Here is a 22,368-nt window from a genome sequence, read left to right on the forward strand (position 1 = left end):
CTATTATTGCATTACAGTGACGATCAGGGCGTCACAATATCAGCTTCAATCGACCAAATCGATGCGACGAAGAGACTGCTGGCTTTCTTTTTCTGTTAAAGTCGAACAGCTTCGCAGCATTCTAGAACCTCGGCGTCGGCGTGCACAAACAAATGTTCAATCGCTTGTCTCTCTTTCTCCCGTCGCTCCATTGGTCTTCCTTTCAAGCTTCGTCGAAACGGATGAGCGAAAGAGCGCTCGACTTTGATAGTTTTCTCTTTCATGAAACACATCAACAGAGGTTTCATGACGTATATGACGGAAAATGAAATAACACATTTAAAGCATTTCTCACGTCAACACACTTGAAGATTACACGTCATATTTCTAATTTATCTTCCATCCATATATTTATCTAAAAAAAATTATCGAAAACGGGACATAACGCATTTTAAACAAATTGAAAGAGCGGTGATAGAGTGTTCGTGAAAGGCGATTGAAAGCCATAATGAGGTTCGTTTAACTAGAAAATCGACGTTAGTTACATTGAAAGCGATGAGCAAAGCAACGACGAGAAGTTCCACAGCCAGCCTTTCCTTCTAAGCGTCCTGCTTTTTTGTTTTCGTTTCTTGCTGATAGTCTAGCTAGGCGTTATAGAAATCAAGCGTCGAACACGTATCTATGAGAGAAACAAAACACGAGTTCATTTTAGAGCTTCGAAATTGTAGAGCCCTGGTGACGATACATTTCCAAATCTTCTTCCCACCAATCTGTTTCTGGACATCTAAAATATTGGGTATATAATGAATTATAGATTGGGACTCGGACCTTACTGTATCGTGGGAATTCTTGGTAGGTTTCGGATCAAATTATGCACCAATACACTTTTTTTTACACCAAATTATATTTTGTTAAACTGTTATTCTCTCTGCTCTCGTTTTTTTCCATTTTCCAGTTTTCTATATCCTTTGTTTTCATCCATCATTATAATCATAAAAAATCATATGTATATATATAGCAGTTTACCTAATAATAATAGTACAATAACTTACTTTCTCCATCTCCATTTTCATTTAATTTTTTTTTCTGTATGATCCAATCATCCACGAGTTTACGCCCGTTTAAATGTAGGAGTACTTTTCATGCCATTCTTCTTCTTTCTGCTGTTCGTAAAGTTTCCGCCAATTTATTCCTCCCACAATCATTCATTCATATTATAGTTGTCCTCTGCAGCTCGCGGACAGGGGGCAGGCTGTAAAGAACCTATAGACACTTTTTTTCTGCTCTCATCTGCTAAAAATTTCATCCATTATTTGCTTTAACTAATATACATCTTACAGTCAGTTAATACATTTATGCTTTTTTTTCCTCTATGTTTGTGTGGGTGTCTGTTTTTGTAATTCTTCCTTCTGCTTCTTCTCTTTCTGCTTCTCCTCCTTGGATTTGTTATGTTATTTCTTTATTGTATGATTTCCGCTAACCGTTCATCCGTTAATCGTTTTCTTTTAACTACAGCTTGTTGTGTATTAATTGTTTTTTTATTGACGATGAAATACCTATTTGTCCGTCCTATCATAAAGAGGGGTTTTCATGCTTTTGTTCATACCATTTTTCATATTGTTAACCTACATTTTTCTCTCTCTCTCTCTTATGAATGCGCGTCGGTTATGCGATGGTTGTTGTTTGGTTGTGTGTGTATAAGTAATATAACATTTAAAATTTTCCACCTAAGTGTCGCAGTGCTCTCTCGCCGTCGTACTGACTGACTCTGACTAAACATGAAGTTTCGTGGAATTTGATAGAACGTTTGTTTACTTGTCTTAAAAGTTTGTTTTTCAAAATTGGATTGCAATTCTTACTGGGTTGTTTCGGTGTGGATTAGTGGTTAGTACGAGACAGGGAAAAGTTTCAAGTATGAAGGAAGAAGACATATTGAAATTTACTTTACTTTTTCATGGATTTTTGAACCAGTTAGATTATGTGTTTTGCGTGTAATTACCCTACAAATAAATTCGATGGCTCTAATTATTTCTCTTTTACCTTTCAGTGCCACAGTGCCACTTCATGCCAGCAGTGGACTTTTAGATTATCTCTTAAATGTTCCGTGTCAACTACGCGCCTTTGTATATAAAAGAAAACGTTTCCAATAAATCTACTATAGATAAAAACAGAGGTTAACTGCTTGCGTAGAAAGTTTGCACATGAATTTCTGTTTCCGATGAGAACCGTTTAGACACTCAAATTGTTGCACATTTAAAGGTGGTGGGTAGATTATTAACGTGAAACAAAAAGTAAACATCGAGTTGCGAAATAGCCAACAGTATTGAACATCAATTTTTATATCATTATAAAACTTCCTAAACCCTCTTTCACTACCGGTTCTTCCCGTTAGCGTTTTCAAGTAAAACCACTGCAAATAAGTTCGAATAAAATTTTGGCCGAAAGTTCCCTTCAAAGCTAACTCTTAAGCAACAGACAAACAGACTGCATCATTGTTTGTGTGTTTCGAAAAATTGAAATCGTTTTCTACCTTTACAAATTGATGCCCTCATTTTTTATCACATCAACAACAGCCGTGCTCTCCATGAAATTTCAGTTAGTGAGTTTAATGGAACTAATGTTGTGCCTAATTCGGTGTGCGTTTGTGTGAGTGTGTTTGTGATATACCCGTTGCCTAGCAACTGGTGAGAAAACAAAGCCTTTGTTTGCTTGTATGTCTGCGTGTTTCATCCTCGCTGTTCCATTGGAATGCATTGCTAGAGCAGCGGAATTGTTTTGAATTTAAACGCGAAAAATACTGAATTTATAACCGACCTTGTGCCTAATATTTGCAGTGCTCGTACAATTATGTAAAGCTTTCTATCTGCCTACTATAATACTCCCTAGAAACGAATAAATGTATATATTAGAAATCTTGCGTGGTAGAAACAAAAAAAAAAATAAAAAAAGATTAATAAATAGAAGCTAAAATGAAACTGGCATACCTACATAAAAAAAAACAGACAAATTAACATTAATAAATAAGGGAAATGTTAGTTAATGTATAAAACGTTTTTCTTTCCACTGCACGTTTTTTCGCATACATCGAAAATGAGGCGACGGAAAGAACGATTGTTTGGATCCATCCGGTTTTGACTAACAGTTGTGTATGTGTATTAGTAGGCGAAGCGGACGTTACTCGCTTCGTAAATGCTTTAAAGTTGATTATTATTTTCCTACCGCAACTAGTTGTAGAGTTGCGTAGAGTTGTGTCTGCTTCTGATTCGGTTAAAAACGTGTTCTCTTGAGCGCACGCTTGCAGCTGCTGCTTGCTACTAATTTGTTATATCTTAAGCTACCAGTTGTTCTCCCACTTACCGCTTCTTCCCATTATAGATCCGATAACTTACTAAAGCATTGTCCAACACTCGGTTCAAAATTCTAATCCAACGTTCATTATGATCTTCTGGCTTTTGGTACAGCTAAAAAATGGTACACGCGCTTACACTCATACTACTACTACACGCTTGCACGCTTACGGGTTGGGTCTTTCTGTAAAAGACAGAGTACAATGGTTGTGGTGGTGTTGATGGTGTTGCTGCTACAGTGCGTAGCTTACTGCTCTACTCTAAACCAAAATATTTGCTCTGCATTGGTTCCGCATTGTTTTAGTACTGATCATTGTTGTTTTTGGCAAAACCACTCGTCCGAACCGTTATCCGATCCATACATACACACACACACATGCGCGCGTCATCCTCAAAAATTGAATTTTCCACACCGTGGTTTTATTAGGCTTCCGTTTCAGCACCTTTCAAACGTAACCGTGCAAAGTCCTCGAAGATTATGTCGTCGTCTGGACAGTTGTCATCGCTGCTTGACGGGTTGATTTGCAACGAAATAGATAAATAGAAATAGAAAAAAAACACACATTTAACATGTAACTACTATACTTGGTGCAATCTATGCAGACTAAGATTACTTATCTAAGAGTACGCATCAAAATCAATACTTGACTAAAGAACACTTCTAGGATAAATGGTGGTCAAAGAAATGTTTGAAGCGACACCCTGCGGTTGAACCCTTCCCCGGTTAACTGTGGATAGATGTCGCTTCAAAACAATCTTTAAGGTTATTTTACATACAGTATCCTCCCGCTCATCCGACAAAATCATGATCGGACTATCGGGGTTTGACTCGGTAATCCGACTGTCAAATTCCTATTAAAAATTACATTATGAAAAATATTCATGTCCGATTTATGTGAAAACATAGGTGGTATTCGACCAACCTATTCTTCACGTAACTTTTACCGGCATTGTACATAGCCAAGCAAAATCAGCTTCGATTATCTACGTGATTAGTCAGATGAATAAGACTTGATTTCCACGTAATGCTTACGTGAAATTGAAGTGAAAACTACTGGAAAACTGGTAACTTTTACGTGATATTCTGTGTTGCTTAAAATGCTTTTCACGAAATTTGTACGTGAATTTTGAATGAGAATAATGGAAAGTATATAAAGAGGCAGTCAATATTATTCAAATATAAATTTCACGTATTTTAATTGATGATTATATCTGCTCATAAAATTGCAAATTATTGACTCCTTAGTCCTTGTTATGAGGTAGAAATGTTTATGAGACTTTTATTCCTGACAAAATATTAACAACTCAAAATTACGGTGCCACCTTCTGAAATTATACTTTGAGAAGTTCTTCCAGCCGGCGCCGGTGGTGTAGTGGTAAGCGTGACTGCTTTCTAACACCCCAATGGGTCTGGGTTCAATCCCCAGCCGAGGTCGGTGGGATTTTTCTGAGGCATAAAAATCTCTGGTCACGTCTTCCTTCGGAAGGGAAGTAAAGCCGTTGGTCCCGGCCCATGTCATGTGTATGTGTGTTGAATGGGTGCGATATCCTACGCAGGTGTGGAAGCTGCCTTCCTGCACATTCGATTGCCGTCAATGGATGGCAATCGATGTCCGTCGGTGATTGGCACTAGATTGCGGAACAGAGACCGATGTTAAATAAAGGAAAGAAGAAGAAGTTCTTCCACCACGCTCGGTGACGCCATATTGTTTTTTTTGCATACCTGAAAATCACGTAAATCTCGTTTCGCGGAAATATCGAAGTCTCAAACACACTAACAGAAATACACTAAATATGTTTACGTGAATATACGGTCGATATCACCACCATTTTCAAGTGAAAATGACGAGTAAAGCTGGTCAAAGTTACTAACGTCATGTAACAATTTAGATTTTCTAAATACAGATCAGTTACGTGATATTTCACGTAAATCGGACGTGTAGTTTTTTTTAGAGTGTGGTTAAATATTTTTCGTTAAAAATTGACAAAAAATGCAGAATAACAACTTCCTGACAAATGTTTGAACTTTTTTTTATATATATTTTTTTAATATTTTTTGCAAAGAAAATGATTGAAAATGTCTTCCCCCTGCTTCCAGTTCAACTCAGGGATGTGTCAAAACCCAGTAGAAGTTGAATTTTTATCAATCATTAGCTGAGTGTGCCCGGCCCGGGATTCAATATTAGCTTGAGTTTATGCGCGAATTAAAAAAAAAGCATGCTATATTGTACGTAGCCCCCCCCCCTCTTATCTAAGAGACTACCCCCTCCACATGCCAAATATGGTTCCATTTGCTTGATTAGTTCTCGAGTTATGCAGAAATTTCTGTTTCATTTGTATGGGATCCCCGCCTTACAGAAGGGGGAGGGGTCTCGAACCATCATAAGAACCTTCCACGGCCTCAAAAACCCTGTATACAAATTTTCACGCCGATCGGTTCAGTAGTTTCCGAGTCTATAAGGGTCAGACAAACAGACAGAAATTCATTTTTATATATATACTAGCTGAGTGTGCCCGGTCTTGCTCGGGATTCAATATTAGCTTGAGTTTATGCACCGATTTAAAAAAAAAAAGCATGCTATATTGTACGTAGCCCCCCCCCCCCTTATTATCTAAGGGGCTACCCCCTATGATTATCTCCTTATACCCCCAGTTTCCGAGTCTATAAGGGTCAGACAGACAGACAGAAATTCATTTATATATATATAGATAAGAAGATAGATAGATAGATAGATAGATAGATAGATAGATAGATAGATAGAAGATAGATAGATCGATAGATATATAGATAGATAGATAGATAGATAGATAGATAGATAGATAGATAGAAGATAGATAGATAAAAATACCCTTTTATTTGAATAATTTCTGCTGAACTTGGCAATGACAAGTGAGCAATTCTATTTTAAATTTTAAATTCAAACGCATCCTCAAACTACACCGAGTAATTAAGTTGTATGAAATTAACGACGTCAGACATATTTTTAAGTAAGATTCTTTGATTAAAAAATATTTCCCTGAATTTGAATTAAATTCCCTGAGATTCCTTGATTTTCCAGGTCCAAGATCGAATCCTCTGAAATTCCTGATTTTTCAGGTTCTTACAGGCAGTCGACGCCCTGAAATTTAAACTATTCTGGAATCCAGAATCTGGATTCTGGGAATCTTAAATGGGGACTATGATAATCCCCACAAGACCCTAATAACATTTCTGGTTCTATTATGGTCTTCAAGTCCATTATAAGTCTATAAAATCATGTTACTTGCGCCGAATGAGGATTCTGGGAAGTGGAGATTCTGATAATCCTGGCTAAAAGGTCTTTAATTCAATTAATACATAATTTCGCATTTCATTGTGTATCTTTCAAGCTCTATGTTTTAATTGTGTATCTTTCAAGCGATTGGCATCGCACTTCTAAAACTGAACCCCTCAAATGTGTACCCTACCTACGAAACATGAACACAGTAATGACAGACTAATTACAATATCAGCTCTCATCCTAAAAGCATGTTAATGTGCAGTATCAATCAATCTTCTACCATCAGAGATCCACCTACAACATTTACTACGACGCAAAGCAACTCAACGTCTCAAGTCTCAAGCTGTCACAAAACAGCCACTCTCTTCCAATGCATCAATACCGCAACCGCAAAACCATGCTGCAATCTGCCCCACTCCGGACAAGCCTGGCCCTATCAAAATCGTCAGAAGCTGTCCAGTTCAGCAGAAACCGGATCGCACTACACGTCAAATCATGTGCTCCTGCCGCCTAAATTGAACTAAACTGAGTTCCTGCCGCCGGGGGCTGTGGGATGCAGCGATTGAACGATGGACGTGGTGCGGTTGTCTCAATTTCACACGCCGAAAAGGTGTCGGTCGAAACGACTAGGCACTATGAAACCTATCCCTAATCTCGGGAAACAACCTACGCAATGTGGACAAAGCAAGGGACCTGGGCAACGGGTAACCCAAGTGCATCGAAACGTGCGGGTGGACATGTACTTATACGAACAACAACAGGAGGAACCATGAACCTGGTGCAAAAACCTCCGACACCGCATGGGGCAATAACGGTCTACCTAGGAGGAGTGCTGCAGCAACTGGTGTGCAAAGTGAACAACAGTGTGTGAGTGCAGTCTGATGCGCGGGGGGTGTCGTCGTTCGAAAATACCACATCGCGAGAATATGCATCGTTATCCATCGCTGCTGATGCAGCAGTAGAAATGTCGATCCGATTTGCTGCATTGCATGTGATGTGGTTTCAGAATCCAGCTTGGCAGCTAAAAGTGGGTGGTGGTGGGTGGTCTATATGGTAGGATGAGATCTGACTTTAGCGTAATGTTTCAACGAGAGGTCGGTGTTGGTGGTGGTGTTGGATTGTATACGCTTTCTCGCTTCTCGTTCTATGTGTTGATCTCTGCCAGGAAAAACGAGGCCAGGTCAGTGTTACAATTGAGTCGTTTCCGTTTCGATTACCAGTGTTGCCTTGGTCCTATGGCAGCGAGAGCGCAGTTTTTCGGGAGGAATGGGAAGAAAGGAAAGCGATAGTTGGTTCAATTACATTCGAATGCATTGTAATGCGATTGAATGACTATAAAGATTTTAGCATTGGGAAGTGTCACAGTGGGAACATCCAAATGCTTTCCACTGTTCCCTAGCAAACCTACAACACACCATGCGTCTACATCAGTACTTAGCTGTTCCGGGAGCTTGAATCAATGTTTGATATGAACATTAACCCTCCACTTGATTTGAGTGGTAATTCGCTCATAAAATCATACACCCCGGTCCCATAACCAATCACCCACCTGCCCGAGTGGGGGCGAATAAAACCAACCGCAACACGACAGCCCTATAGCCATAATAACCCAATCGGAAATTGGTAAAACGCACGCCGAACCAGAAAACCATCATCCGGTTGGTCCTTGTCGTTGGGTATGAAATTATAATGAGTTGTTCGATGTACCTACATCAGGGTGGGTCAAGTTTGTATGGCGGATAAAAACCTTCGCTTTGGAGTTGTATTGGATTTCTCAACAACTGTGCCAAATTTGAACGAATCTGGTTACGTTCTGGATTTTGAGGGATAACTTTAAAGCTTGCAAGGAAAAAAATATGGAAAACGGAGCGAAACTATTCATTTGCTTGTCAAACATTCATAAATTGCTCAAGTTTTACCAAACTTGAGACTTATATAGGGAAAGCTATGTCGAACAACTTTGACAAAGATTCCACGCGGGTTCTGTGCAAAAAGTTATTATTTTTCCCAATCTGACCCTCAAGTTTGGTAAATATTTTGAATGAATGAATAGTTTCGATCTGTTTCATATACCTACATGATTTCATACAAACTTTCAAGCTCTCCCGCGAATCCAGATCCTAACAAAATTCGTAAAAATTTGGCACAGTCGTTGGGGACCTAGAAACAGATGGAAAGAGCAGTGGGGGAGCATGGGGTTGTAAAGTTGACCCACCCTAACCAACATACAGTAGCCCCCTCTCGTTAACAGTTTCAGTCAAAAGCCATCAAATGGCTCAACCCGGCCCCAGCTAAATACTCACCCATCCAGCTGGATCAGGTTGGGACCGTCCTCTTTGCCCGCCTCGCCGCCGCGGTTGCTGCTATTCTTGTTCAGGTCGCTGGCACCGGTGCCGCCTCCTCCACTGCCGGCACCACCCGCCCCCGCATGCAGCTTGTCCGAGTTGGCAATCGTTCGGCCCGGCGATCGGTCTCCTATCACCGGTTCGTCGTCATCCGGTTTCGGGTGCATCAGGATGAATGGCAGCTCCGCTACCAGGTCACTGAAAAAAATGTGTATAGTTTATGGCCTGAGCCCCATTGACTTAATTACTCCCGCTTACCCGCCCAACGGTGTAATGCACAGCTTAACCTTCACTTTGTACTGCACGATGATGCCGAGGTTCTCCCGCTGGGAAGGATCGGCAATTCTGTTCCATTCCAGGGGTTGGTGGTGGTTATTGGGTTCGGTTCCAAATGAACAGTGGAGTCGTCACACGGAAGGAGAAGCATGAAATAAATAGAAGTCAAATTAGCGTCATTCCAAATGGTGGGGGCCTTAATTTTTGCTTCTTCTATACTAGCGATGCGATAGCGTGAGAATGTACTTTATGAATATGGCTTCATTGGCGCGGGGGAGATGGTTGACACGGGGGATGGCATGGTGTGATAACGGTGGAGGTATGGCGGAGGGTGGGGCGAAGAACCAAGTGAATGTGAAAGAGAATGATTTAATGAGGCTAATTTCAATGAGCGTTGTTTAACTGATTTTGACTGTAGATATGCAAATTTTGATTTAAACACGAATACGGAACTTCTATAGTTGAATTTCGTCGTTTGTATGCTGGCAGGGAAAAGTTTTACCTAGAATGCATGATCTAGGACGAATACTCAGAGGATGAAAAAGGGGAAACAATGCATGAGTGTACACGGTTGAAAAGTCTTAATCGTTTTTAGCAGAAGAGAAACTTTTTGAGGTACCTTCCAGCATCTGCGAGCTTCTTGTACGGTCTCTTAAATCTTTTTAACCTTTCAGTACTCGCGCCAACTTTTGTAACATGAGCACTCGCGCGTTGTACACAATACAACAGTATGCTATTTTCACTTTGAGGGAACTTCTTGAAACCTGATATTCTCTAACATTTTCTTCAAGTAATGGTCTATTAGACGTTGGTATTAAATTACATGAATCTTGTTCAGTTTCACGTTGAGCGAGTCCCAAAGTCAGTAGATTTTTTTTATTTTTTTATTTCGTGTTGTACTTTGCACAACGGCGCGAGCACTGAAAGGTTTTAGTGTCTTAAACGCTGTCCAGACTGGAGAGTTATAACATGTTATAACGGTTGTCAAATAATTGCAACACAGAAACCACCATCAAGATAGCGCTATAACATGTTATAGCTCTGTAGTCTGAACGTACTATTACTCAGAAATGAATAAACGAGCAGTTGTAAAGGGGTGCCAAACACACTGTAGGGAGTTTCCAAAATTTTCCTGATGTGAATGAAACTGGCTTTTCTTTCCTTGATTTGTTTTCCGTGCTGAGCACCAATGCTATGACCATCTCATGAACCGGGGACCAACGGCTTTACTTCCCCGAAGGAAGGCGTGATCAGAGATGTTATGCCTCAGAACATCCCGGCGGCGCCGACTGGGATTAAACCCATGCCTGCTGAGGTGAGAGGTAATCACGCTTACCACTACACCACCGGGCTGATGAAACTGGCTTGAAGTTCTTTTATAGTTTGAGAAACTAGCCTGATGCTCACAATACTTCTCATCAAATTCGCAGAGAGCATTTCCAGCTCAAAACGCAAACCGGTTGTACATGAGTGTTTCCGATTTGAATCAGTGTTGGCAAAATCATCAATCAAATTATATTTTTCCGCTCTCATACGGTCTCAATATCATGCTATATATTGGAACAAAATATCATGCTTGATATTAATTTTATAAGCTCCTTTGATATTTTTGATATTGCGAGACTATTCACAACGTGCAAAAATCAAGCGGAGAGTTCTCGCAAACAACAATAGTGACATCTGATGGAACATGAATGCAGAAGCTTGACAAAATGATTAATTAATCATTTTGTCAAGCTTCTGCATTCACGTTCCATCAGATGTCACAGCTGCTGTTTGCGGTGACATCTATCGGAAACTAGACACAATCTGTTTTCCTATAATTGTTCACAGAGGACACTGCAGTGCAAAACCTGTCTGGTACCTCTATATATGCATTTAGATTATTATTCGAAGTCCCTCCTTTTTTACACATTCTGCACCCAAAATAGCTCACCCCTCACAGAATTTCCCGCCGAATTTTATGTATGGGGCGGGGCATAAAGTATCTTTTGCGCAGAATATGTAAAAGAGGAGGGACTTCAAATGTTAAAGCAAATGCATATATAGAGGTACCAAACATGTTTTGTAGTGTCAGGTACTCTATTTTGTAATCTGTGAAAGGGAAATCACAAATCGAGTGTCAACAAAATACATGGCATGTTGAGAGATTGAGCTCGTGAGAGAGAATTTCTCTCTTAAATTTGAATTTTTTTGGGTCTCTGGGACTGGTAGTAAAGCAGGTAAAGTTGTATGGGGAAAAATTATTTTTATTTAATTGAAGCTTGTTTAACAATAATTTCCGGGAAAAAACTGAACGACAAAGTCCCTGATTAATTTCTTTAGGTTGTCGTTCACTTTTTTTCACCTGAATGTGCACCGAAAGCGAATTATTCCCACTTCTCTCAATTTCTATAAGGGGATTTTTATCACCCAGCGGAACAGCGCCATCTCTGTGGAAAATGGTCGAACAAAATGATTAATTAGAGGCATTTAGGCCGACATTACATCCATTTCCCCTATTCAAAAAATTGACTCTATTTTTTTCAAAAAAAAATATAACATGAAAATGATTGATCTGATCAAAATTATATCTGAGAAAAAGTTTCTTTGAGAAAAAAAGCTCAGTAAATCCATAGTTAAAAAACAAAAACCCTTTGATTTTCTCAAAACTTTAGAAATTTTTAGATATTTTTTTTCGTAATGAAATGGTGAAAAAAAAACTAAGAAAGGAACGAGTACGTCTTACAGCCACCATAACTGAGAATAAATTGTTTGTTTTTTATAATACACAATCATGGAAAATACGGATGAACTTAGGAAAATAGTTTACGTGTGTTAATTTGTCAAAATGATGCGTAGATTCCAAATAAATCATCATTTCACTATTTCATATGCAATTTCATTAACATTTGAAAATCAACAAAATTAAAAAAAAATAGATTTTTTTTCAAGGAAGTTATAGCTTATACTTTTTACCAAATTTTAGGGCATTACTATAGCTTTTTTTTTTACAAAAAAAAAATAATAAAAAAAACGTAAAAATTAAAGGGGAAGTGTTTTGAAAAAAATCAACGTTTTAAATTTTTTGCTATGAATTTACTGCAAAGTATTTTTTCTCAAAGAACATTTAATTACCTACAACTTCTTTAAAGATGTCATTTCGATCAAATCAATCATTTTCATGTTATGATTTTTTGAAAAAAAAAAATTAATCCTTTTTTTGAATACGCTTTTGAGAAAAACATTATATTTAGATGAAAAATGCAACAATTGATAGCGGCGAACATGTGAGCAATGTTTTATTCAATCGGAAGGGGTCGAGACAAAACTGTCATTTTTTTAGGGTTTTGAGTTGGAAATGCTCCAAAACTTTTTAGGACTTCCTAAAGTTTCCTCAATTTTCCTAACGATCATGGATCCTCTGTAAAGTTTTAACAAATCGCTGAAGTTCTCGAAACTTCTTTAAAATTTATGTAATATATCTAATGTTAACTGCTCTAACATTCTCTGTTCTTTATAAAAGTTCTCGAAACTTCTCTAAAATTTTGACTGTTCTCATGAAGCTTGTTGTACTGCCCTGAATTTAATTGAACTGTCCTAAACAATTTCTGTGAGCTTCTGAACTTATGTGAACACCTCACTAATTTTCTTAACATATCAGAAGTTCTCTGGAGATATGCAAACTTCTTCAAATTTCCAAGGTTGCAAAGACTCATTTCAGCTAAAATAATGTTTTTCGGAATAATAAAACCAAAAGATGGTATGATGACATGTTTTACTTGTAACTTACAAGAAGAGGTTACAAAGTATGCGTTGGAAACATAAAACCTGTAAATTTTGCTTTATATGAGTCACAATCAGCGATTTGCTGATCGCTGAGTGAGTGAGTGAGTGAGTGAGTTTGTGAAAAATCGCTGATTGTGACTCTCATGAAGTGAAATAAACAGGTTTAATATGTCAAACACATTCTTTGCAACCTCTTCTTGTATCCTACCAATTCAAAATTTGATCATGGCATCTAATTATTTCATAATTTAGAAAAACATTGTTTTAGCTGAAATGAGTCTTTGCAACCTTGCAAATTTCCCGCTTATTTTCTGAAACTAATGGAAGTGAACTACCCCTGAAATTCCCACTATTTTTGGAGCTTACTAAACTTCTTTGAAAAGCTCCCGCATTTTGCTAATGTTCATGAAAGTAGCTGAAGTTCTAGTTTTTTCCTCAAGTTCCATAGACTTCGAAATGTTTTTGAAGATATCTGCACGTCTGTGAAGTTTTATAAGTAGTTCTGAAATTTCTTAAACTCCTTTAAGCTACCTGAATTTTCTTGGAATCAAAACGACATAGGGGAAACAGTCCTATTATTGCGGTATTTTAGAAGCATTAGAAGCCTTCTAACGCTTCTAACGTACCGCAATAATAGGACTGTTTCCCCTAATTAATTTAGTATTATGATTTTCACTGAAGTCCTTAAGACTTTTTCTGAAGTTCGTGGAACTGCTCTTAAAGTATCGACACTAATTGATAGCTTTTTCAATAGTCTAGGCTTACTGCCCCCCTTGAACAGCCTCAATAATTCGGAACAATGCTTAACAGGACAGAATAAATTGCACCGCAATCTTGGATCAATCGTCCATCCCCGAGCGTTGCATAACAATGTAGCCCAGGAAGCTAATTTTGATTCTAGTGATACATTCCCACACATACGGAAGTATTATATCTCCATTGATTTATAGCGATTGTATTATAGTAACATGGTCAAGACGCATGGTAGTCTAGTTGCATAGGAGTATTGAGTGAAAACCCAAAACTTGATAACTTCAAAAAAATATAACTCAAAAACGAAAAAAAAACACATTGTTGATTTTTTATATGTTGTGTAAAAAAGCCAAAAAAATTCAAGGAAACATATAAAAACAAATTGCGCCGTCTGTCTACAAACCATAAAAAGCATAGCAAACAACACAACCAACGTTTTTCAAAACAAAATCCTAATTTGTTTAAATTATAATATTTTTCTTAAAAAGAATTTTTATTTACCTTTCATCTGATAGGGGAAATGGATATGTCGGCCTAAATGCCCCTAATTTTCGCCCATACATAAATTTAGCAATCGACTAAATTTTCAATAGCGACCAAAAATATCCATAAGACGCGTTCATCTAGATCAAATTTATAAATAGCAGATTTTTTTACGATTAGCCCAATCTTAGATCCATAGGCCAACATTAGAGCCATTTCCTCCATTTTGATTAGAATGCAATGGTTCAAAAGTTATGAGTTTTTGAAACAAGTCAATTTAAAAAAATACGATTTTTCGACCACCTAATGTGGGAATGGTCACCCTAATGACACAATAAAAAATAAGGATCTAATATTTTGCGATTTTGCGTAATTCCAAAATTCTGAGAACCACTATATAATTTTGCTTTGGAATGGCTATATATGCATACGATTACAACGGCATCATAACGTTAATAAACAGTTCTAGCGTTCAGAATCTTAAGGGCCTAACTGTGATGATCGATTACCTCTTTGGTTAATAACTCGGTTGTATTATAATTTCTCGGTGCATTTGATGTTGGTTTTGCTAAGCAAATAGTCACTCATATTCTCGTTTTCGCTCAAACCGTATTTTCCATAAAAAAAAAAGTATTTTTGTATGATAAATACGGTTCGAACGTGATTATGGGTGATTATGTTTTAGTACACTGTATCTAAGCTAATCTAACACCAACACAGCCAGTTCTTGAAAGCATTCTTTTAAATGATGGATATACCTATATTTTTCAAGTCTATTTGATATATGTTTTTTTTTATAGAAGATGCATCACACATACCAAAACAGCCAGGCCTTCTGTGCGGAATTTAAGGGGCAAGATGGTTCAGAAAACATCGGGCCTGTTTAAATTGAAAATTTAAACACGATGCTTCAGACTCCAACAAATATATGAAACGTGGACATTCATAATGCTACGTTTTACTACATTGTATTGGAAGAAAAAAATCGGAAAATTGTTCCAATTAACTGTAGTAATGTGAAGAGAAAATCGATGAAGAGGATCGATCATCTCAGTTAGGCCCGTATGTTTCTGAACGCTAGAGTTATGCATTGAATGAAATACAATCCCACATCGAACAAACTGAAAACATATCTCAAACGGCACACGTGAGTCCATTACCTTTATTCTTATTTGTTCCAATTTCGAATGTTTCAATCAATTTAAATTCGAAACAAGCAACACATAAATGGACACATGGATACAACAATGCAACACATAAATGGACACATGGATACAACAATGCAACACTCATCATACAAACACACATATACATCGAAAAAGCTGTTCCAATTAAAATATGAAAATTACTTCACTGGGAAAACCATATGGATGCGTGTAGTGCGGTTAATATAAAAATGGTAAAATTCACAGGTGCGTTCGTTTTTCTTTATGATTTTCATGAGTGACACCAGTAACATACACCACACAATAACTAAACTAAACGAAAATATAAAAAAATTCTGTCACTAGAGGCGAAAATATTTAGTTTGTTTTGGGAAATAAACGAAACGACACAACCAATAGCATGGAAAAAATGTGCAAACACGCACGGATGGAAATATGATGGAATATAAAAAAAAATATTGAAATCGAATTCGAAATGTGTTGTTCTTCGATGACGGGCAATAATTTATTGGGATGCAAGAAGCAGTCAACCAGTATGTTGAAAAAAAAAACAAGTTCGGGGAATCCTGGTGCCAGGAGATATGCAAAAACCAACATTGACACGTGGAATATTTATCGATTGGACACCTATTGATGGTGGTACAGTTTTCGAATGGTAGATTCGTCACTTGCTGTAGCTTTTCCAGCAGGGGTTTTCTCCTCAACCCAGTAATGACCCGATTTTGTCAGCCGCCTTTCTGAAAATCTTTTGTAATGTTCCACGAAACCCATGCGATTTTTCTGTGGTCTAATTGCACCAAAGTATAGCTTCAACGTTCACCTTGACTTGAAGATGAATGAGAAAGATTTGGAATGAATCATATCGTCAGGCCATTTTCCACAGAGATTGCACTGTTCCGCTGGTAGGAAGTAATGCAAATTCCCATAGGTCCATTAATTATGTCACGCAAATTTGGTCCATTTTCAATACCCCCGTTGTCACATGTACTTTAATTTTTTTTTTGTATGGCTCGTCACAGTTTTCAAAACCCTGCTCCGCCCTAAAAGTGTGACATAATTAATGGACGACCCCATATAGAAATTGAGAGTAATTAGTGGTAATTATTCGCTTTCGATGCATAATTCAGATAAAAAAAAAAGATTAACAGAAACCTAAAGAAATCATTCATGGATTTCGTCGTTCACTTATTTCCCGGAAATTATTGTTAAACAAGCTACAATTAAATAAAAAAAAAATGATTTTTCCCCATACAGTTCTACCCGCTTTACTACCTCACGAGCTCAATCTCTCAACATGCCATGTATTTTATTTTGATGACACTTAGTAGTGATTTCCCTCTCACAGACTACAAAATAGAGTACTTGACACTGCAATATATGTCTGGTACATCTATATATGCATTTCGATTAACATTTGAAGTCCCTCCTTTTTTACATATTTTGCACAAAAGATACTTTATTTTGTTTGCAGAATATGTAAAAAAGGAGGGACTTCGGATGTATTTTTTGTACAGAATATATGAAAAAGGCCTCTTTCACAGAATATATAAAAAAGGATTTCGGATGTTAATCTAAATGCATATATAGAGGTACCATACATGTTTTGACCGCACTGCCCTCTGTTAGCAATTAACGGAATTAAGTGTATGGGTAATTTCTGATAGATGTCACCATTAAAAACAGCAGTGACCTCTGAAGGAAAATAAACGCAGAAGCATGGTAACATGATTAATCAACCATTTTGTCAAGCTTCTGCATTCATGTTCCATCAGATGTCACAGCTGTTGTTTGCGGTAACATCTATCGGAAACTAGGCACAATCTGTTTTCCTATAATTGTTCACAGAGGACACTGCAGTGCAAACCATGTCTGGTACTTCTATATATGCATTTAGATTATTATTCGAAGTCCCTCCTTTTTACACATTAAGCACACAAAATAGCTCATCCCTCGCAGAATTTCCCACCGATTTGTATGAGGGCGGAGCAGAATATGTAAAAAAGGAGGGACTTCGAATGTTAATCTTAATGCATATAAAGAGGAACCAAACATGTTTTGTAGTGACAGGTACTCTATTTTGTAATCTGTGTAATCGAGTGTCATCAAAATACATGGCATGTTGAGAGATTGAGCTCGTGAGAGAGAATTTTCACTCTCAAATTTGAATTTTTTGGCTCTCTAGGGACTGGTAGTAAAGCAGGTAAAACTGTGTGGGGAAAAATATTTTTTATTTAATTGTAGCTTATTTAACAATTATTTCCGGGAAAAAATGAACGACAAAATCCCTGACTAACTTATTTAGGTTGCCGTTCACTTTTTTTGATCTGAATATGCACCGAATGCGAATTATTCCCACTTCTCTCAAATTCTATATGTGAATTTTTATAACTTCCTACCAGCGGAACAGCGCAATCTCTGTGGAAAATGGCCGGACGATATGATGTGAAAATCGGGTCATTACTGTCGAATAAATTCCCATCATTGATATTATTCGTTACATTCGATTTTACGATTCACGCAACGCTTTGCTCTTACTAAGGCAGCGGCCTTAGTCATATGCGTCCGGTCGCCATGAAATGTTTTATGATCTTCATCATTTGGACAATACAAATGGATATTTTGGTTGCTAGTAAACAATTAAAAATAAAACATGCTTGCTTTCGAAATGTATGTGTCGGCCCAATATTAGGGACATTTCGGCCGACATTAGCGATATTAACCCTATGATGAACTTTCACTTTCATCAAAATCTCACCACATTGAGACCTACGTTCCAGAGATATTATTATGTTTTCAAAAATTAGTTTGTATACCGATACCTCTGAAATATAAGCACCAAGTGACATTTCGGAGAAAGGATGTTTATGCTGATGTATTTATTTTTAAAGTTGATTAACACACACATAAGTTACAGAATAGTACATAACAGGCAGATTTCAGCTTTACAAATACTCAAAACGTGATACTGCAAAAGTTTGATAATTCCTAATGAAATGAATAATAGTATGTATGTCGGCTGATGTGAAACAGTGGAACAATAAAGCACTGATGGATACTGAGTTGCCAATTCTCGCGTCACTTTTCAAATAGACCAATGTAACATTTTCGCCATTTTGAGGAAATCGAAGTTCGACAGATTGTTCTTTTAACTGTTTAGAAACAATATTTTTTGCAATACTATTTTACTGTAGTCAGTGAAATATAACGTTGAAAATTTAGTATAAACGGAAAAATCACAATTTTACTTTGTATTTCATCCTACAATACAGAAAAAAACCGCATAGGACGTTTTGATTAGTCAAGTTGCACATCGGATTACAATGGACGTTTTGTTCTACATGATACTAGATTCTCTTTCACAGATTTCAGAATAGAGTACCTAACCTAACCATGTCTCGCCTTTAGAAAATGTCCGAAGTAACAATTACGTACCCATCATTTCAAAATGTACATTGGAAATTTGTGAGCTGTGATTATCTTAAATAAATGAAAGTTAATCTGGATGGGCGATTTTGTTAGAACAGCAATAGTTTGTATCGATTAACTCGATTTGTTTACATTTGTTACTTAGGACTTTTTGAAAAGTTACGCGAGAATTGTGATCAAAAAAGGATTAAATTTCGTTTTATCGGAGCGGAGAAGGGGAATGAGTACCTATATTTTCCATCGACCATGTTGCGAGACCTGAATGGGAGAAGAGATAAAGAACACACGGCAATAGAGAGAAACAAACTGAGAAAAATGGTAAAATTTAATAGAGTAAATTGATCCGGATAAACTTTTCGATCGCTGATTTATTGGTGAAAAATTGCTGCAGATTTATGGTGTCAGTGGTGGTACTCTCTATTTACTAACTGCCACAACGGAGAATCAACCTACTATCTATATGGAGGTAACCTATGTGTGTAGTTTTCGGTGGCACTAGGAAGAAGTGCCAGTGGGTATAGAGTGAGATGTAAAGTTTTAAAATTATTATACGCCATTATATCCAAGGACGAAAGGAAGTTTACCACTGAGAGTGCATTTGTGACTCGACGAGAATCTTGGTGGCAGGTGGTTGGTTTACGAAACGGACAATAAAGTCTACTCTACTTAGACAGTAAATCTTAAACAGAGTGTGTTCTGGAGGCAACCAGGTGGATTTACTTGTGTTGAGGATAGAGAGAGCATATAAGAATGAAAAGTATATTTCCGGACTGAATTGAGATTAGGGCGCAACTGCTTTATTGTAAGCAATGATTCAGTCACCGATTTCTCACAAATAATAGCTCACTCTTACAAACTAACTATACCAGTCATTGCTTATAATAAAGCAGTTTCGCCATAATCTCAAGTCAGTCCGAATTTGTTTTACCACACATATTGGAGAAAAAGAGTTGGGACATTAAAATAATTCTGGCAATAGATGATCAATTTATTCTAAATACGGAAGTTTTTTAAAAGATTTCTTCGCAAAATACCGTAATGGCTCGCCGGCGTGGCGTTTCTATTTTATCCGATCATTTCATTGTTTTGTTCAATATTACATTAACTTTGTAACATATGTTTGATGAACATTTATTTAGAGCAATAAATCAATATTAATCAATTTTTAAAAGTGTTCGAAATAGTGGCCTAAGTGTCCGGATTTCGATGCCTTACGGTGCATACTTCTATATAGCAAACAGGATTTTTCACAATCAAAAGTATGGATCGTCTGAAAGCATGCGCACAGCTGCTGTGCGCTATTAGTCTCCTGCACTCGATTTCTTCATGAGCAAGAGACCAGAAAGAGCACGCAATGATTTAGAGAGACATGCGATGAGGGGGGTAAGAGCGCACAAAAAAGCACAAAGAGAGCACAAGATAAGCTCATCGCGGGAAGACAGGAATAGCAAAACCAGAGCAAAATGATGTACAATTTTACTAAATATCAATAACTATTATGTTATTGGTAAGTTATGCGCCATAACAAGCTTATTCGTCTATCAAAGCATATTTTGCAATTGTTATGATATTTTGGTATCATGAATTCAAACAGCTAATTTTGATTGATGCAAACAACATAGCAATAGCTTGATGAGATATAATAGCAAAATATGATATTAATTTGCTTTTTTTCCTTCCTGGACTCTACCTATCGACCTATCAACTCATGAATCGGAGACGAACAGCTTTGATTTTTGCTTTTCTTTAGATATGGCAACAACTGTCTTTGTTCTTACTCAGTTATGGTCCAATAGCTTTTTTTGATATTATTTTTGATTTTTTATCTCTTATATCAAACAAACTAATAGCAATTTTTGATGTTCTGTTCCCAAATTTTAACAGTAGAACTTGCTATTGATTTGATATTCCCGTCTACTCGGGATTCCATTATCAACAGTTCCAAAATCAATGGTTATATAAATAACATTTTGGATGTTAGTTCCGTAGCATGCAACAGTGAGCCGTCTACATAAAGAGAGTAAAGTAAACTCTCCCACGCTTTTCTTATGGGGAAAGTAAATTAAACTATTTTATTCATACTATAAACTTTAAAAGTTGTTATATTTTGGAAAATAAGCACATTCTGAATTAGCGCACATTTTCCATTAGCACAAGCTAATATCTCATAGTTCATTGCACGTCTTTTGAAGTAGGATTGCGTCTTTCGGGGTGCAATTTCAAAAAACCAAAATCGACCGCGTTACGAAAAGTGATCGGGTTTTGACCACTTATAACTCTGTCAATAGCAGATGGATTTTAATTAATCATTTTGTTCGACCATTTTCCACAGAGATGGCGCTGTTCCGCTGGTAGGAAGTGATAAAAATCCACATATAGAAATTGAGAGAATTGGGAATAATTCGCTTGCGGTGCATATTCAGGTCAAAAAAAGTGAACGACAACCTAAAGAAATTAATCAGGGACTTTGTCGTTCAGTTTATTCCCGGAAATAATTGTTAAACAAGCTACAATTAATTAAAAATGATTTTTCCCCATACAGTTTTACCTGCTTTACTACCAGTTCCCAGAGAGCCAAAAAATTCAAATTTAAGAGAGAAAATTTGCTCTCACGACCCTCAATCTCTCAACATGCCATGTATTTTGTTGACACTCGATTTGTGATTTCCCTTTCACAGATTACAAAATAGAGTACCTGACACTACAAAACATGTCTGGTACATCTATATATGCATTTAGATTAACATTCGAAGTCCCTCCTTTTTTACATATTCTGCACAAAAGATACTTTTTGCTCCACCCCATTCATGAAAAATCGGCGGGAAATTCTGTGAGGGGTGAGCTATTTTGTGTGCAGAATGTGATAAAAAGGAGGGACTTCGAATATTAATCTAAATGCATATATAGAGGTACCAGACATGTTTTGCACTGCAGTGTCCTCTGTGAACAATTATAGGAAAACAGATTGTGTCTATTTTCCGATAGATGTCACCGCAAACAACAGCTGTGACATCTGATGGAACATGAATGCAGAAGCTTGACAAAATGATCAATTCCAAACAAGCCAATCGATTGGAATCGAATCTGCTCAAATGAACACGTTATCAATTTTAGGTCACTATTGAAAATTGCACAAATGTTCAACTGTTGCAATGGTGGTCAAAATCAAAGGAGGAAGAAGCTGCACCGCTACTGATCGGATTCAGTAGCTCTTCGTGAGTCCAAACAACAAACAGGTCGCCATTCTCATCTGTGTTGAACACCCTAATAGCATAGAGGTAACTCTAAGGCTAGTAGGTCCCGAAGAAACGTGCTCAACTTTTTGGCTCAGCTCTGGTACTATCTTCGGTCCCAAGCTAATCGATGCACCCCTCGAAACATGAGGAAATCCACGAACCCCTCATTTTATCTGTCAAACTTTCATAGAGAATCAAAACAAACATAGTGTAGTACTAGAATTCCGACTAGAATGGGATACGTTAATCGTTTGCTTGGGACCAATAGGCTAGTCAAGTAGTGAGCCAATTTCAAATCGATAGTTTCGTATTGATTGTTGCCTATAGCG

General features: G+C 37.3%; 1 protein-coding gene across 4 annotated transcripts in view; it reads right to left on the reverse strand.

Moving 5' to 3' along the window:
* Nucleotides 1-1,370: 1,370 nt before the first annotated feature.
* krz (kurtz) overlaps nucleotides 1,371-22,368 on the reverse strand; it is a 375,871-nt gene continuing 354,873 nt past the window's right edge. For 3 of the 4 annotated variants that reach the window (XM_065217469.1, XM_065217472.1, XM_065217470.1), the window contains exons 8-11: nucleotides 19,032-19,061; nucleotides 9,190-9,276; nucleotides 8,890-9,129; nucleotides 1,371-3,831 (exon numbers count right to left, since the gene is read on the reverse strand). In XM_065217469.1, coding sequence (XP_065073541.1) covers nucleotides 3,750-3,831; nucleotides 8,890-9,129; nucleotides 9,190-9,276; nucleotides 19,032-19,061 — 439 coding nt within the window. In that variant the 3' untranslated portion in view covers nucleotides 1,371-3,749. The remainder of the gene's footprint in view (nucleotides 3,832-8,889; nucleotides 9,130-9,189; nucleotides 9,277-19,031; nucleotides 19,062-22,368) is intronic. The other variant, XM_065217473.1, reaches the window with a different exon arrangement.

Source organism: Ochlerotatus camptorhynchus, unplaced genomic scaffold (assembly GCF_037179485.1).
Source record: "Ochlerotatus camptorhynchus isolate MF236.1 unplaced genomic scaffold, CSIRO-AGI_Acam_v1.1 ptg000077l, whole genome shotgun sequence".
Classification (NCBI taxonomy): Eukaryota; Metazoa; Arthropoda; class Insecta; order Diptera; family Culicidae; genus Ochlerotatus; species Ochlerotatus camptorhynchus.